This window comes from Ranitomeya imitator, chromosome 5 (genome assembly GCF_032444005.1).
Source record: "Ranitomeya imitator isolate aRanImi1 chromosome 5, aRanImi1.pri, whole genome shotgun sequence".
NCBI classification, from domain to species: domain Eukaryota; kingdom Metazoa; phylum Chordata; class Amphibia; order Anura; family Dendrobatidae; genus Ranitomeya; species Ranitomeya imitator.
This window is the reverse complement of record NC_091286.1, coordinates 645,880,377-645,898,145: the sequence shown is the minus strand read 5'-3', so window position 1 is coordinate 645,898,145 and position 17,769 is coordinate 645,880,377. Positions and strand designations below refer to the sequence as shown.

The 17,769-nt window shown below is 38.6% G+C and overlaps 1 protein-coding gene across 1 annotated transcript in view; it reads left to right on the top strand.

Moving 5' to 3' along the window:
* Positions 1–1,646: 1,646 nt before the first annotated feature.
* Positions 1,647–17,769, top strand: part of APOB (apolipoprotein B) — a 39,633-nt gene continuing 23,510 nt past the window's right edge. The window contains exons 1-11 of the mRNA XM_069728151.1: positions 1,647–1,780; positions 7,913–7,951; positions 10,779–10,894; positions 11,002–11,147; positions 11,616–11,760; positions 12,281–12,427; positions 12,506–12,630; positions 14,769–14,851; positions 15,060–15,276; positions 16,491–16,718; positions 17,598–17,715. Of these exons, the coding sequence (XP_069584252.1) occupies positions 1,723–1,780; positions 7,913–7,951; positions 10,779–10,894; positions 11,002–11,147; positions 11,616–11,760; positions 12,281–12,427; positions 12,506–12,630; positions 14,769–14,851; positions 15,060–15,276; positions 16,491–16,718; positions 17,598–17,715 (1,422 nt within the window). The 5' untranslated portion in view covers positions 1,647–1,722. The remainder of the gene's footprint in view (positions 1,781–7,912; positions 7,952–10,778; positions 10,895–11,001; positions 11,148–11,615; positions 11,761–12,280; positions 12,428–12,505; positions 12,631–14,768; positions 14,852–15,059; positions 15,277–16,490; positions 16,719–17,597; positions 17,716–17,769) is intronic.

The following is a 17,769-nucleotide window of genomic DNA, read 5'->3' as shown; positions in this document are numbered from 1 at the left end:
TTCACAAACTGTCCAAATTTGCAGCTGTTATTTTCCGGAAATTCGATTCGAACTTGACTCTTGACGGATCAATTTGATCCTCTCTATATGAGTAACTCATGTTCTTCGGTGTAGGCATCTCCACTTTCTACTGTACACGAATAGAGATGAGATTAGATACACGGGCAGCAATTATCAATGGAAAATAGGTATCGTTTAGTAACTTTTTTAATACTGTCCATCAAAATGTGCTTTTTAAAGAATACCTTTCACCAGGTCAAAAGTGTCCAGGTTTTGCTCTTATTTTATTCCAGCTGCTTTCCTGATTATTCAGTTATTCAGGGATTGTTCTTTTTTTAAAAATCCATTATACGGTTCCAGAAATACCCTTTTTAGTTAGTGCAAATTTATATTTTTATTTACTAAAGGGGTGTGGCTTACAGGGTTCCGCGGGGGAGTGTCTTTAGGGTGAGCTGCATAATTACCCTTCATCCCCTTTGTAAAAATCATATAAATTAGCACTAAATAAAAAGGCCCGTATCCCTGGAACAGTAAGGGGGATTTTCAAAGAACGGAATAATCAGGGAAGCAGCGTGAATTAAATAAAAAGAAAACTTTGACCTGGTAACAGATCCTTTATATATCCCTGAAAAGCTGCAGATTATATGATACTTGAGTTCCCTTCCAATTTCTTTTTCCACTAAGCTCAATATAAAGCGTTATGGATCGATTCACCATTTTTTTGTGTGGAATTCATTGACGATTTTACCCCAAATTCACGCAAATATACACGCAAAATAAAAAAAATGATCTTTATCTTTAACAGTTTTAAACTTTTCAGGTTGCATCTTCCTCTTAAAAAGGTTGTTAAAATTCCGAGATTACCTAAAATCACTCGATGGAGGAAATTTGCAACAAATTTTTTGACTTTTTAAAAAAATTGACGAATCAAGGCAAAGACATCTGGAAACCCCAAACCCTACCCACAATGACGAACAAAAAAGAAGCCAGATGAACACATGCAAATAATAATTTACAAAAGGTCATAATTAGTGATGAGCGAATATACTCGTTACTCGAGATTTCCCGAGCACGCTCGGGGGTCCTCCGAGTATTTTTTAGTACTCGGAGATTTAGTTTTTCTTCCCGCAGCTGAATGACTTACATCTGTTAGCCAGCATAAGTACATGTGGGGATTCCCTAGCGACCAGGCAACCCCCACATGTACTTATCGCTAACAGGTGTAAATCATTCAGCTGCGGTGATGAAAACTAAATCTCCGAGCACTAAAAAATACTCGGAGGACCCCCAAGCATGCTCGAGAAATCTCGAGTAACGATAGTCATAATTAAAAGAAAAGATAATTAAAAGAAGAATAAGATGTAAGTGAAAAGTAGGCAGAAAAACGTCAAAAATTAGGGGCAAAAAAGTGGAAATGTAATAATAAATCCGGCCCTGTGAATATATAATGTGTATAACTATAGTCCCTGATGAACCTGTCATGATCACTGCTGTTTTCCCAGCTCTAGGCCCAGGTCATCACACTAATCTCCCAGGCAAAACTTTACCCTTTGGACCTTTTGCAATTTGCTCTGAACTCCCAAACATAATAACTCAGCTGGTTTTTCCTGCCTATATAAATTCATGTCCAAGGCAAAAACTCATCATTCTCTCCCTGGGACGCGAGAAGAAACGCCAGGATTGGCATACAGGGGAGATAAGGAGCTCCTGTCACAGCTCGTCATGGGCACCAGGACGCTCTTGCTCCTTGTGCTGTTCGCCAGCAGTTGCATCTTAGCTCGTAAGTAATCGAATAATTATTCAGGGGCAATTCTATATTTATACATATATGGGACCTGGCATCTTATGGCTAAAGTAAGGATGGATGGTTGATAGCGCGCTGCCTTCTAAAATTCCAAAACTTATCAAATATTATTTAAAAAAAAAGTATTTTATAGTTTTGTACTATCACGTGTATTCCTTTCATGAATAGAAATGGTCATCATTTAATTTAATAATTTAATTACATTATTGATTTAGATTATTTTACATGTGATTCGTCTATAGTTTATTATTATTAAATATATATTTGGATAAATTGTATTAAATAAATACATGTTACTGATGCGTTATAGTAGGAAATATGTTCGAAAATATATAATGTAATAATGATATACTCTATATCTGCAACAAATCCTGCAAATATTATGTAGAAAAGTAATAATAGCTAAGGATAACCCTAACCCGTATTCATGTCTTTAAAACGGGAAAACATTGAATTGATTTAAAGCGTAAAAACATTCATTAAAAATAGCATTGGCAAGTGGCCTTCTAGAGGGGTGGTCATCTAGAGGGGTGGTCTTCTCAAAGAATGGTGTTATGTATAGTATATGGTGGCATTGGAAATTTGGTCTGGATAAGGTCGTTAGAGATATGTTTCATTTCTGTTTTATTTTATTTTTGTACGTTAAAAATAAAGCAGAGATATTTTTTTAGTTGTTATTTATCGTATTTAATAAACTCACGAGAAATAAGATGTTTCCTGCAATTAATGTGTTTAGACGGCCTATGATATACAATATATAATGTAAGCAGCGTCATGTATTTAGTCCAATGTGAGAGGAACACTTTACAAATCTCTACACATATATATATATATATATATATATATATATATATATATATATATATATATATAACATATATAGTTGCTAATATCACTAATATTAATACTATAGTACACATAAGTTTATTCCACTCCAGTTAAGGCAAATTAATAGCAGAAAATGTCTTATGTGTGAGTCAGTGTGTGTGTGTGTATATATATATATATATATATATATATATATATATATATATATATACTGTATATATATATATATATATATATATGTGTGTCTGGTGTGTGTATATATATATATATATATATATATATATACATTTTGTGAGTCTGTGCCTGTGTGTATATATATATATGTGTGTGTGTGTGGTGTGTATATATATATATATATATATATATATATATATATATATATATAATATATACATTTTGTGAGCCAGTGTCTGTGTATATATACATATATATGTATATATATCATATATATATATATATATATATATATATATATATATATATATATAGTGGGAATCAGTGTTTGTGTGTGTATATATATATATATATGTGTGTGTGTGTGTGTGGTGTATATATATATATTAAATATATATATATTTTGTGAGTCAGTGTCTGTATATATATATATATATATATATATATATACAGTATATATATACTGTATGTGTGTGTGTTTTGTATATATATATAGTAGGAGTCACTGTTTGTGTGTGTGTATATATATATTATGCATATATATATTTTGTGAGTCAGTGTCTGTGTGTATATATATATATATAAACAGTCATGGCCAAAAGTATTGACACCCCTGCAATTCTGTCAGATAATACTCAGTTTCTTCCTGAAAATTATTGCAATCACAAATTCTTTGGTATTATTATTTTCATTTAATTTGTCTTAAATGAAAAAACACAAAAGAGAATGAAGCAAAAAGCAAAACATTGATCATTTCACACAAAACTCCAAAAATGGGCCAGACAAAAGTATTGGCACCCTCAGCCTAATACTTGGTTGCACAACCTTTAGCCAAAATAACTGCGACCAACCGCTTCCAGTAACCATCAATGAGTTTCTTACAATGCTCTGCTGGAATTTTAGACCATTCTTCTTTGGCAAACTGCTCCAGGTCCCTGATATTTGAAGGGTGCCTTCTCCAAACTGCCATTTTTAGATCTCTCCACAAGTGTTCTATGGGATTCAGGTCTGGACTCATTGCTGGCCATCTTAGAAGTCTCCAGTGCTTTCTCTCAAACCATTTTCTAGTGCTTTTTGAAGTGTGTTTTGGGTCATTGTCCTGCTGGAAGACCCATGACCTCTGAGGGAGACCCAGCTTTCTCACACTGAGCCCTACATTATGCTGCAAAATTTGTTGGTAGTCTTCAGACTTCATAATGCCATGCACACGGTCAAGCAGTCCAGTGCCAGAGGCAGCAAAGCAACCCCAAAACATCAGGGAACCTCCGCCATGTTTGACTGTAGGGACCATGTTCTTTTCTTTGAATGCCTCTTTTTTTCTCCTGTAAACTCTATGTTGATGCCTTTGCCCAAAAAGCTCTACTTTTGTCTCATCTGACCAGAGAACATTCTTCCAAAACGTTTTAGGCTTGTTCAGGTAAGTTTTGGCAAACTCCAGCCTGGCCTTTTTATGTCTCGGGGTAAGAAGTGGGGTCTTCCTGGGCCTCCTACCATACAGTCCCTTTTCATTCAGATGCCGACGGATAGTACCGGTTGACACTGTTGTACCCTCGGACTGCAGGGCAGCTTGAACTTGTTTGGATGTTAGTCGAGGTTCTTTATCCAACATCCGCACCATGTTGCGTTGAAATCTCTTGTCAATTTTTCTTTTCCGTCCACATCTAGGGAGGTTATCCACAGTGCCATGGGCTTTAAACTTCTTGATGACACTGCACACGGTAGACACAGGAACATTCAGGTCTTTGGAGATGGACTTGTAGCCTTGAGATTGCTCATGCTTCCTCACAATTTGGTTTCTCAAGTCCTCAGACAGTTCTTTGGTCTTCTTTCTTTTCTCCATGCTCAGTGTGGTACACACAAGGACACAGGACAGAGGTTGAGTCAACTTTAATCCATGTCAACTGGCTGCAAGTGTCATTTAGTTATTGCCAACACCTGTTAGGTGCCACAGGTAAGTTACAGGTGCTGTTAATTACACAAATTAGAGAAGCATCACATGATTTTTCGAACAGTGCCAATACTTTTGTCCACCCCCTTTTTTATGTTTGGTGTGGAATTATATCCAATTTGGTTTCAGGACAATTCTTTTTGTGTTTTTTCATTTAAGACAAATTAAATGAAGATAATAATAACAAAGAATTTGTGATTGCAATAATTTTCAGGAAGAAACTGAGTATTATCTGACAGAATTGCAGGGGTGTCAATACTTTTGGCCATGACTGTATATACTGTATGTGTGTGTTTTGTTTATATATATATATATATATATATATATATATATATATATATACATATATATATATATATATATATATATACAGTGGGGCAAAAAAGTATTTAGTCAGTCAGCAATAGTGCAAGTTCCACCACTTAAAAAGATGAGAGGCATCTGTAATTTACATCATAGGTAGACCTCAACTATGGGAGACAAACAGAAAAAAAATCCAGAAAATCACATTGTCTGTTTTTTTTTAACATTTTATTTGCATATTATGGTGGAAAATAAGTATTTGGTCACAAACAAACAATCAAGATTTCTGGCTCTCACAGACCTGTAACTTCTTCTTTAAGAGTCTCCTCTTTCCTCCACTCATTACCTGTAGTAATGGCACCTGTTTAAAAACTTGTTATCAGTATAAAAAGACACCTGTGCACACCCTCAAACAGTCTGACTCCAAACTCCACTATGGTGAAGACCAAAGAGCTGTCAAAGGACACCAGAAACAAAATTGTAGCCCTGCACCAGGCTGGGAAGACTGAATCTGCAATAGCCAACCAGCTTGGAGTGAAAAAATCAACAGTGGGAGCAATAGTTAGAAAATGGAAGACATACAAGACCACTGATAATCTCCCTCGATCTGGGGCTCCACGCAAAATCCCACCCCGTGGGGTCAGAATGATCACAAGAACGGTGAGCAAAAATCCCAGAACCACGCGGGGGGACCTAGTGAATGAACTGCAGAGAGCTGGGACCAATGTAAGAAGGCCTACCATAAGTAACACACTACGCCACCATGGACTCAGATCCTGCAGTGCCAGACGTGTCCCACTGCTTAAGCTAGTACATGTCCGGGCCCGTCTGAAGTTTGCTAGAGAGCATTTGGATGATCCAGAGGAGTTTTGGGAGAATGTCCTATGGTCTGATGAAACCAAACTGGAACTGTTTGGTAGAAACACAACTTGTCGTGTTTGGAGGAAAAAGAATACTGAGTTGCATCCATCAAACACCATACCTACTGTAAAGCATGGTGGTGGAAACATCATGCTTTGGGGCTGTTTCTCTGCAAAGGGGCCAGGACGACTGATCCGGGTACATGAAAGAATGAATGGGGCCATGTATCGTGAGATTTTGAGTGCAAACCTCCTTCCATCAGCAAGGGCATTGAAGATGAAACGTGGCTGGGTCTTTCAACATGACAATGATCCAAAGCACACCGCCAGGGCAACAAAGGAGTGGCTTCGTAAGAAGCATTTCAAGGTCCTGGAGTGGCCTAGCCAGTCTCCAGATCTCAACCCTATAGAAAACCTTTGGAGGGAGTTGAAAGTCTGTGTTGCCAAGCGAAAAGCCAAAAACATCACTGCTCTAGAGGAGATCTGCATGGAGGAATGGGCCAACATACCAACAACAGTGTGTGGCAACCTTGTGAAGACTTACAGAAAACGTTTGACCTCTGTCATTGCCAACAAAGGATATATTACAAAGTATTGAGATGAAATTTTGTTTCTGACCAAATACTTATTTTCCACCATAAAATGCAAAAAAAATGATAAAAAAACAGACAATGTGATTTTCTGGATTTTTTTTTCTCAGTTTGTCTCCCATAGTTGAGGTCTACCTATGATGTAAATTACAGACGCCTCTCATCTTTTTAAGTGGTGGAACTTGCACTATTGCTGACTGACTAAATACTTTTTTGCCCCACTGTATATATTGTGGGAGTCAGTGTTTGTGTGCGTATATATGTGTGTGTGTATTTTGTACATATATATTATGTATATATATATACTGTGAGTCAGTGTCTGTGTATATGTGTGTGTGTAGTGTATATATATATATATTGTGTGAGTCAGTGTTTGTGTGTATACATACATATTATGTGTGTGTAGTATATATATATATATATATATATATATATATATTATGTATACATATAGTGTGAGTCAGTGTCTGTGTATATATATATTTACATATATATGTGTATGGACTGTATATACGGTATATATTGTGTGGATACACTGGATATTCACTATATCGTGATAACTATATAGAGGTAGTGAATCAGCAGCAATTCAGGCAGATACAGTGAAGATGAGATGGGATCTTTATTTTATTTATTATTTATTTTACTCGCTTTTATAGCGCCAATAATTCCACAGTTTTGCACACATTATTATCACTGTCCCCATTGGGGCTCACAATCTAGATTCCCTATCACTATGTCTTTGGAGTGTGGGAAGACGCCAGAGAACCTGGAGGAAACCCACACAAAAATAGGGAGAACATACAAACTCCTTGCAGATGTTGTCTTGGGTGGGATTTGAACCCAGGACTCCAGCGTTGTCGTGCTAACCACTGAGCCACCGCGCAAGCTTGAAAAAGGCTCACAGCTCTGAGCTGAAACGTCGCCATTTTGCGCTACTAAATAGCACTTTTTCACTTTGAACTGCCTCCATTTTTTTTTCATCTTCTATTTTGAAGGCTTGGTATTTGCCCGGGGGGTCGCGGCACCCAGGTACGCTTTTGCCTGTTGCTCCTTTTTGTACAAATACTTACATTATTTAATAAATCCCTTACACCGGATGAAGCTGATGCCGTATAATCCCTTTTCCTTCTAAGTCTGTCTGCTTGATATTAAAATTATCATTTTATAGTTTTAGTTGGAGTAGAAAAAAAAAAAACCACTCATACAGTCATTCTAACTGTGCTTGTCAAAGTAAGTGCATCAGTGTCATCAGGTCTAATAATCCAAGGAACGATAGCGGGGCAGTGTGAACAGGTTCGGTGCGATCACCATACATTGTTGTATTGCTGTAGTCAGACTATATATATATTATTATTATTATCACTAGATACACAAACTGAGAATGTTTCTATTGTATTTGCAGAAGAAGATGGGACGGAAAGCCAAAACCCCAGCTGCTCAAGTAAGATTACACTTTATACATTGCACCGGATACAATCAATTACTGCCAAAATGGCGCATAGGAACGTCGACAGATAAAAACTAAGCTCGGGTTAGGTTTGGAATAGGGCTGAGCTCAGATGCGGTGATTTCCAGTCTGGGATTGGACTCTGGAGCCCTGGTCCTCCTGGTAAACAGCAGGCGGTGTGGTGACTTCATACCTGCCCTATCAGTGTGGATAATTATTTATTGCAGATAATCTTCCCGGAGATCACGCCGTGTGTGTACTGTGTGCTTAACCTTTGTCTTGGAGGCTGGAGGCCATTTCTGCTCCCTGGAAAAGATACAAGTTGTTCTATATAGGACAAAGTGTGAGATAAATTGGGAAATGACCAGGGATGCATCAGTGTAACGTGAGGGGATAGCGCCCTCTTGTGTCCACCTGCTAGACTGCATGCGAAGGCGAGATCCGCACACGTCATTTCTCAAATCACAGCCAGAGTTACCAAAGAAGACTTTGAATTGTCTAAATAACTTTTGACTTTTTTAACGTTTTTTTTATATATATGACATGGTCATACTCCTAAAAAAAAAAAATAATGAAAACTTTGCCAATTTATTAAGTATTCCTTAGTTTTATATACGATAACATTCAATACCCTTTTCGAGATTACTGAGTTACACTCATCTGTCAGACTTAGCAGAGAATCCAAAGACTTTTTTATGACAAATGTGTAATTTTTTGTATTTAACACCGGGTGGCGCTATAGGGAAATTGAGCACTTGCTGCCAGATTCCAATGATTATAGTTGATCACTGCAGGATCAATTTATTGTCAAGAAATTAAAAACAGCCTTTGTTAGGCTTGGCTTGTGCCCAAAAATGTTGGGATTTTTTTTTTACCTGTTCTGTTTTAGGTGTGATTTACTTTTTTTTATGTCACCAGTCACCACTATGAGAAAATCATTACTTTCGCATTATTTTGTTTAATCTTTTATATATATATATATATATATATATTAATAATATATATTAATATATATTATTATTAAATTATTTGAGGTGATTACAGTCCTGTGGTTACCAAACAAGGGTTTTTATGTAATATATGTGTCAGAAAATGTATCTTACACTAACTAATCAAGCTTTGAATAACTTTTTTTGTTCATTTTTATACATTTTAATTAAATGTTTTATTGTAGGATTTTTTTTTACTTCTTTTTTAAAATATATGTGAATATATATATATATATATATATATATATATATATATATATATATATATATATATATATATATGTATTTTTTTTTTTTATTATTATTATTTTTTTATTTTTTTTTTAAATCGCCTTGAGGGATTTTAGGGATTATTATTATTATTTTAGTGTAAAGGGAGAAGGACTTGGGGATCCTAGTTAATGATAAACTTACCTGGAGCAGCCAGTGCCAGGCAGCAGCTGCCAAGGCAAACAGGATCATGGGGTGCATTAAAAGAGGTCTGGATACACATGATGAGAGCATTATACTGCCTCTGTACAAATCCCTAGTTAGACCGCACATGGAGTACTGTGTCCAGTTTTGGGCACCAGTGCTCAGGAAGGATATAATGGAACTAGAGAGAGTACAAAGGAGGGCAACAAAATTAATAAAGGGAATGGGAGAACTACAATACCCAGATAGATTAGCGAAATTAGGATTATTTAGTCTAGAAAAAAGACGACTGAGGGGCGATCTAATAACCATGTATAAGTATATAAGGGGACAATACAAATATCTCGCTGAGGATCTGTTTATACCAAGGAAGGTGACGGGCACAAGGGGGCATTCTTTGCGTCTGGAGGAGAGAAGGTTTTTCCACCAACATAGAAGAGGATTCTTTACTGTTAGGGCAGTGAGAATCTGGAATTGCTTGCCTGAGGAGGTGGTGATGGCGAACTCAGTCGAGGGGTTCAAGAGAGGCCTGGATGTCTTCCTGGAGCAGAACAATATTGTATCATACAATTATTAGGTTCTGTAGAAGGACGTAGATCTGGGGATTTATTATGTTGGAATATAGGCTGAACTGGATGGACAAATGTCTTTTTTCGGCCTTACTAACTATGTTACTATGTTACATTATGATCTGTGATAGGGATAGAGTAAGGTGCTTAGGCCTATGGACAATATGGAAAATATGATTTTTATATATGTTAGTGTTTACCTTTACCTAAGCTTCAGTCTGCAATTTTTTATTCCTTTCTTTTATCCCCCTGATATACAGTTTGCAGACTGATCCAAAGTTTAGAATTTTCTCTTGTGGGAGTTCCTCTCTCTGTAATATAGGCTGGATGTGATGATGTCATGGTGCTGTTGTATTCATTGGCTGATAAATCAGCACAGCTTCTATCCTGCACTTATTTCATATGTTTTCCTACTTCTCTATAACAAATGTGCTTTCTCTGCCCTCCTTGAGTCTTTATGTGTTCTTTCCCCTCTTTCCCCTCGATTACCCTCCATTTTGCTGAGAGAAGGGAGCGGAGTGCCGGCGGGAGAGCTGTCAGAACCAGGAGCAGGAGCTCTGAAGCATTTGTAACGTTTTTGCACAGCACTCAGCTACATAAAAGACTTATAGATTTTCTGCAGCAGTAAAATGGTAGAACATTTTTAATGAAGACTTCAGAGTCCGTTCGCATTAATGGGACGTTCTTAGTAACCGCTCTTTATTCTCGCCAAGGCTTGAGCCCCCTATTTTTACTCAGAATTAGGGTGTATGAAAATATATATATTTTTTTTTTTTATTAAAAATCTTCTTTAATTCAAGTACTAATTATAATTTAATTCCCTTACACTTGTTCCTACATTTCTTTCAGGAGATACAATTAAGTTCAGACATCTTAGGAAATATATATATAACTACGACGCTGCTACATCCAGCGGGGTGACCGGTACCGCCGATTCACAAAGCGGGTCCAAGTTTAACTGCAAGGTCAGTGGATCCGAAAAGATTGGGCATAGATTGGGGAATGTCGCAATCTTATACTTTTTATTTTCACCCCTTTCTAAATATTTTTTCGTCATCTTGTGTATTAACAGGTAGAGCTAGAAGTGCCACAACCATGCAACTTCATCCTGAGGATAAAACAGTGCACCCTGCGAGAGGTGTACGGCGTGGACTCCGAAGGCAAACCCATCTACAAGAAGGCGAAGAACTCTGACGACTTCTCCAATGCTCTGTCCAAGTAAGCAAGAAGGGCCATTTTAAGGGACCGCCATTACCATTTCTATAAAATAAGAATACAATAGCACTGTCCGGTCCCATTAAAAGGAAGCGGCTGCCATTTTTAGAATTATGGTGAATCAAAGGTCAATATTTTGACTGAATTCTAAAAATAGAGATGGGGGCGCTGTTGCACTGATTTCTATGGAAAACATGACTTGCCAGCAATGGTTAAAAGAGGTACTGCAGGCGACTGAAATAAATCAACGTTTTATGATAGAAAAGAGGCATTATTCAGAAGTAGTGGACAGTGGTAGACGGCACATTTTAATTAGCGAGAAGAGTTCTACAAGAAGAAGGTTATTATTATATGAAATGCTGTGATCCCTTTAAGGAAACATGTGCAGGTAGAGAAAGCCATCAGATCTGTATTGGGTATAACGCCGCTTTTCACATTGTATTTATGATGTTTGGTAATGTCCCCCTATAGGTATGAGGTCAACTTCAGTGTTCAGGATGGGAAAAGGGTCATGTTGTATCCTAAAGAAGACGAGCCTGGGACTATACTAAATATTAAGAGAGGCATCATCTCAGCTCTTCTTGTTCCAGACGAGACACAGGAAACCAGTAACATGGTAAGAATACCTGTTATGGCCTCGGAATCGGGGGTGAGACTACAACTCCCAGCATGCAGTGACTGCTGAAGAGCAAGTGGAGAACTGCAGATTTGATCCCTGTTTACCATTGTGACCGTATTCTTAAAGTGTCATTCCATCCTACGTAAATGATCGCATTCTATGGATACCTGATCATTTTAAGGGTCCCCCAACACTAGGACCCCCATGACCGCCGGTACACTGAACTTAGGTCACCCATTCTCCAAAGTCTTGAGGACACTGGACAGTGAGGGCTACAAGTCCCCTGTTCTGCCGATTAGTCGTGGTCCCAGAGGTGAAGTATTCAATTGATTGGTGATAATTTATGTAGACCGCAATGTCCCTTTAAAATTTAAAGGGGTTGTCTGAGCTTAGAAAAATAGATCTGAAACTTTTTCTAGAAGCAGCGCCACCCTCGTCCGTGGTCCGTCAGCCGGAATCATGTGAGTAATATTTTTATATTACATTTGTGATCCTTTTTTTTTGCTCCAATTTACAGGACACTGTGTATGGAAAATGCAAAAGTGAAATCAGTGTAGGAAAGAAGGGGAGTGCCGACGTGACTGTCCGTACGAACCTGAAGACATGCGACCAGTTCACACCATCCAGAGACTACGTCAGCCCAATCGCCCTCTTTAAAGGACTGGTGCGTCCATCTCTCTAGTGTGACAGATTCTTTTTGGTTTATTGGTGGTTTATATAATTTCATATATTTGTCTCTCAGAATGCCCCATTGTCCACACTGGTCAGCAGCAGCCAGACTTGTCAGTACACCCTGGAGACAAAGAGAAGACATGTGACTGAGGCATCCTGTGTGGAGACTCATCTGTTCCTTCCCTTCTCCCACAAGTAAGTGCAATAATGGTGCCTAACGTTTGCAATAATTAGCACAAAATCCATATATTAATAAAACGGTTCAGCCAGAGGTACATAGAAATAGAAAGTAGATTCCCAACTGCTTTATGGTAAATCTGATAAGAATAATGAGTTCTTATGCTGCAGGAACCCTCCTTCCATAGGTCCTACAAGTTAGGCTTTGATGAATAACTGATGGATCATGAAGACAAGTTGGGTCATAACCAAACATTGAAGGTGATGAGTTCCTATGCTGCTGGAATCCACTTTCCACAAGACCGACAAGTTAGGGTGTTGATTAGTAACTGAGGGATCATGAAGACAAGTTGGGTCATGACCAAATATTGAAGGAGATAATGAGTTCCTATGCTGCAGGAATCCACTTTCCACAAGACCGACAAGTTAGGGTGTTGATGAATAACTGAGGGATCATGAAGACAAGTCGGGTCATAACCAAACATTGAACGGGATAATGAGTTCCTATGCTGCAGGAATCTCCTTTCCACAAGACCGACAAGTTAGGGTGTTGATGAATAACTGAGGGATCATGAAGACAAGTTGGGTCATAACCAAATATTGAAGGAGATAATGAGTTCTTATGCTGCAGGAATCTCCTTTCCACAAGACCGACAAGTTAGGGTGTTGATGAATAACTGAGGGATCATGAAGACAAGTTGAGTCATAACCAAACATTGAAGGTGATGAGATCCTATGCTGCTGGAATCAACTTTCCACGAGACCGACAAGTTAGGGTGTTGATTAGTAACTGAGGGATCATGAAGACAAGTTGGGTCATGACCAAATATTGAAGGAGATAATGAGTTCCTATGCTGCAGGAATCCACTTTCCACAAGACCGACAAGTTAGGGTGTTGATAAATAACTGAGAGATCATGAAGACAAGTCGGGTCATAACCAAACATTGAACGGGATAATGAGTTCCTATGCTGCAGGAATCTCCTTTCCACAAGACCGACAAGTTAGGGTGTTGATGAATAACTGAGGGATCATGAAGACAAGTTGGGTCATAACCAAATATTGAAGGAGATAATGAGTTCCTATGCTGCAGGAATCTCCTTTCCACAAGACCGACAAGTTAGGGTGTTGCTGAATAACTGAGGGATCATGAAGACAAGTTGAGTCATAACCAAACATTGAAGGTGATGAGATCCTATGCTGCTGGAATCAACTTTCCACGAGACCGACAAGTTAGGGTGTTGATTAGTAACTGAGGGATCATGAAGACAAGTTGGGTCATGACCAAATATTGAAGGAGATAATGAGTTCCTATGCTGCAGGAATCCACTTTCCACAAGACCGACAAGTTAGGGTGTTGATGAATAACTGAGGGATCATGAAGACAAGTCGGGTCATAACCAAACATTGAACGGGATAATGAGTTCCTATGCTGCAGGAATCCCCTTTCCACAGGACCCACAAATTAAGGTGTCAGCGAATAACCCAGGGATCATGTAAACTATTTGGGTAACAGCAAAGCACTGGAGGTTTTTGTCCAAATCTAGGTAATAACCTCCTGATTATTGGGGTGTGTGAGAGAGTCCCATCTGAATGGACCAGAGATTAACCATAGGGACCTCCTCTGGATTACTCCTCCATGGAGAGATAGTCATTCACTGTACTCTGCGTAGCCATCACATAAAGAATGAATAGAGCGAAGGCATCGGGGTACAGTACGCCGGGGTGTCTGACGGTCCGGCCCATCATCATCGTTTTGTCTATGTCACTCCTGTTCCAGGTGATTATGGACTGTATTGATGCAAATCGACGCTAGAAGGGGCCTTCATTTTAATCTGCACTGTGGGGGTCCTCATAGGCTGAATGTACAATACCGCCAAAGGAAGAAGGAGTAATTAGCCGTCTATATGTAGAAATAATCAAATTCAGAAATAAAACTAATGTCCTCAGAAGTCAACTAATAACTTAAATAACTAAAAACAAGAAAACAAATGACATTAAAAACTTAAATACCTACACAAATAAATAGCATGATATATGGAAACGCATCAGGGGCAACTATTTCTGGAAAAATCCCCACACGGGACCTGAGCTGTCCGGTAAGAGCGCGGGCGCGTAATTACCAAGTATTTATATATCCTTTACCATTTATTTCAGAAATCAGTATGGCATGATGGCTAAAGTCACCCAGACCTTGAAGCTGGAAGATTCCTCCAAGACGAACAACAGAGAGTTTGCAGGTGAGAATGTGTATAATTCACCACACTGTAATTCCTAAATCGGCCAGCAGATGGAGCCCCACATAATCACTGACTGGTGGTATATATATATATATATATATATATATATAGTAGAAAGTATATATATATATATATATATATATATATATATGACAGGTCACCTCAGAGAGCTGCGTATATGTCATACACGTCCCTGTATTTTTCATAGATTCGCAGTTGGTGAAAAGCCTGGCCCTGGAGGCCACAGAGTCTCCTTCTTCCAGCGAAGATGCCGTCGTGGAAAACCTTATGGAACTGCAGAGATTATCATCTACAGAACAGAACCAGCAGAGAGCAAACAGGTTCTACAAACTGGTCACCGCCCTACGGGCCCTAAACAACGACACCCTTGGGCCCCTTGTGCCAAGGCTGATGCAGCTCTCAAGGTATTTACAGAGATTTTGGGATGGAAAACCCTTTTCTGATTTATCTGAGTAACGTTCCGCATTCATCTGGACAGAGCAGAGCGTGTAATCCTCTTACTAGAAATCCCAGCACATCCGTGCTGCCTATAGAGCTCAGTGAGAATGGTGTAATGCTCCACTTCACCTGCGGAGGCACTGTAGGGAAATGAAGCACTTGTTGCTACTTTTACATACTGATTTCTAGAGGTGCCCGAGATGGGACCTCTACAGGATGACTCTAGGTTTATGGGGTCACTCTTTGCTTTCTCTTTTCCTTGTCAACTTCTGAAAAAACTATAACTTTTTGCACTTTCTCACCTCTTTTTATTCTTTATTTTTTTTTTGGGGGGGGAGCAAAGATGCAAAGTGTTCTGTTCATATTTTTTTAGAATTTATTTTCCTTTTTAGAAAAAAAGAGTGATATAAGCTTTTATATATATTTTTCAAAAACAATTGTCATTATTTTCTTTTTTTTGTTGTTGTGGGCATTGAAAGGATCATCCCCTCTTCTCATTATTATCAACCCCTTAAATGCCGCTGACACAAGGGACAGAGGCATCTAAGGGGTTAGTTGGTCTTGAATGATGGCTGTGAAGAACAGCTGGCTCCTGCGCTGTTGAAACTCAGGAGCTGAGGCCGATCCTTGCCTGTGGCGCACACCTCTACCGTACATGTACAACCGATGTTGGAAAGTAAGCACAACAGCCTCATCAGGCTCTGGTATTTTGGGTGCTGACATAAACCCTGATTCTCTGTGATCAGCTCAATGTTAGGAGACCCTTTAACAAGTAAGGCAGTAAATACATAAAGTTTGGGGGTATAGCTGCTGACACGGACATCTTTTTCCATCCACCATGCAAAATCTTACTTATAATTAACCCTTACTACTTGCTCAGTTATTGGTGGAGAAAGCACTGGGAGGGCTAGTGCTAAATACAAAGCATACAAGTTTTCCACATCGAGAGGAATAATTACTAATCCCAGATGTTGCAAATCTTTGTACTGCAGTTCCACACCTGACCACTAGATGTCAGCGTTGCACTACATCGAGTCGAATCCAACTGCGACTTTTTGAACAACTTCTAAACTTTCTCCCATTTTTTATCATTGTTGTAAAAGTCATAGATTGTAAGAACACGGCTCATATTGGTATTATTATAATCTTTTTTTTTCTTTCTTTTTTCTTTTATTTCCAGTCCTATCGCACTACAAGCTTTGACTCAGTGCGGAACTCCAGAATGTTTCGGAGCCATTCTTCAGGTGCTGCGCACCGGTGATGTGTCACCTATACTGGCCGATACCGTCACATATGCACTCGGACTTCTGCCGTCACCTTGCACCAAGCGCGTGCGAGAGCTTCTGAACATGGCTCAGTACAAGCAAAGCAGAGCTTCATTCTATGCCTTGAGCCATGCCGTCAGCAGGTGAGTATTCTATGGAATAATGCAGAAAATAGACAAATATTCTAAAAATGGAACAGAAATCATTAATGATGCTTATTGGATATATATATATATATATACATATATATATATAATATATATATATATATATATTAAAGGGATAGACATCTCCTGGCCTTATATACTGTACTATTAGAGTATATGACAAATTCCCCTATAAAAGCTGAGGCAATCACTTTGGGTGATTTTTCTATCAATCATGTATATCATGAATGGCTCTCCTTAGGAATAGGTGAAAGCTCAATGGTTGCTAGAGTTCCCCACTTAGCACTAGTTTACGGGTTCACGTGTCCCTTGATTTCAGCTCCATTTTACAGGACTCATGGAGAAAACCATTTGTCTCACAATGTATCAGCGCAGGTAAAATGAAGCAGATTTGAGTCCGGAAAAGAAAAAAGTTTATTGGAAAGTTTTGAAACTTCCAAAAGTTCTAGAGAAATGAAGTGCAGCAGTGACATCTGGTGGTGACTCTAGGTACTGCACAATACTGTAATAAAAAGCAAAACAGGGATAGATATGTGCCTCAGTAAACATTTCTTGTTATTATTAATGCACAAAAATATCTGCTGATGCCACAGCCTTCAGTGGAGGGCGCCATATATTGCCACTTGTTGCTTGCAGTATCAAAACTTTATGTCATGTGCTGCGTATGTGACTATCTATGGGAATTGGGTCTTCAGAGAGGAAAAGGACTTGAACTCTAGCGCCACCTATTGGAAGCAGCGATCCCAAAAGTCAAGTGTGAACATCTATAACTTTGATTATGGGCTAAATTCTGCTTTAAATAATGAAAAATACCAAATATAATACAGTCTGTGCTCCAATCTCTTATGTCGCCAGCTTCTATGCAGACAGGAGCACCATCACTCCCGAGCTAAGGGACGTGGCCGATTTCATGTCCTCTCTCATCGACAATGAATGCAGCGGAGACCAAGACAAAACTTTCCAGACTCTTAAGGTATTGAATGTAAAAAAAAAAAAGGCCGAAAATTGTGAAATCTGTTCTAGTTTG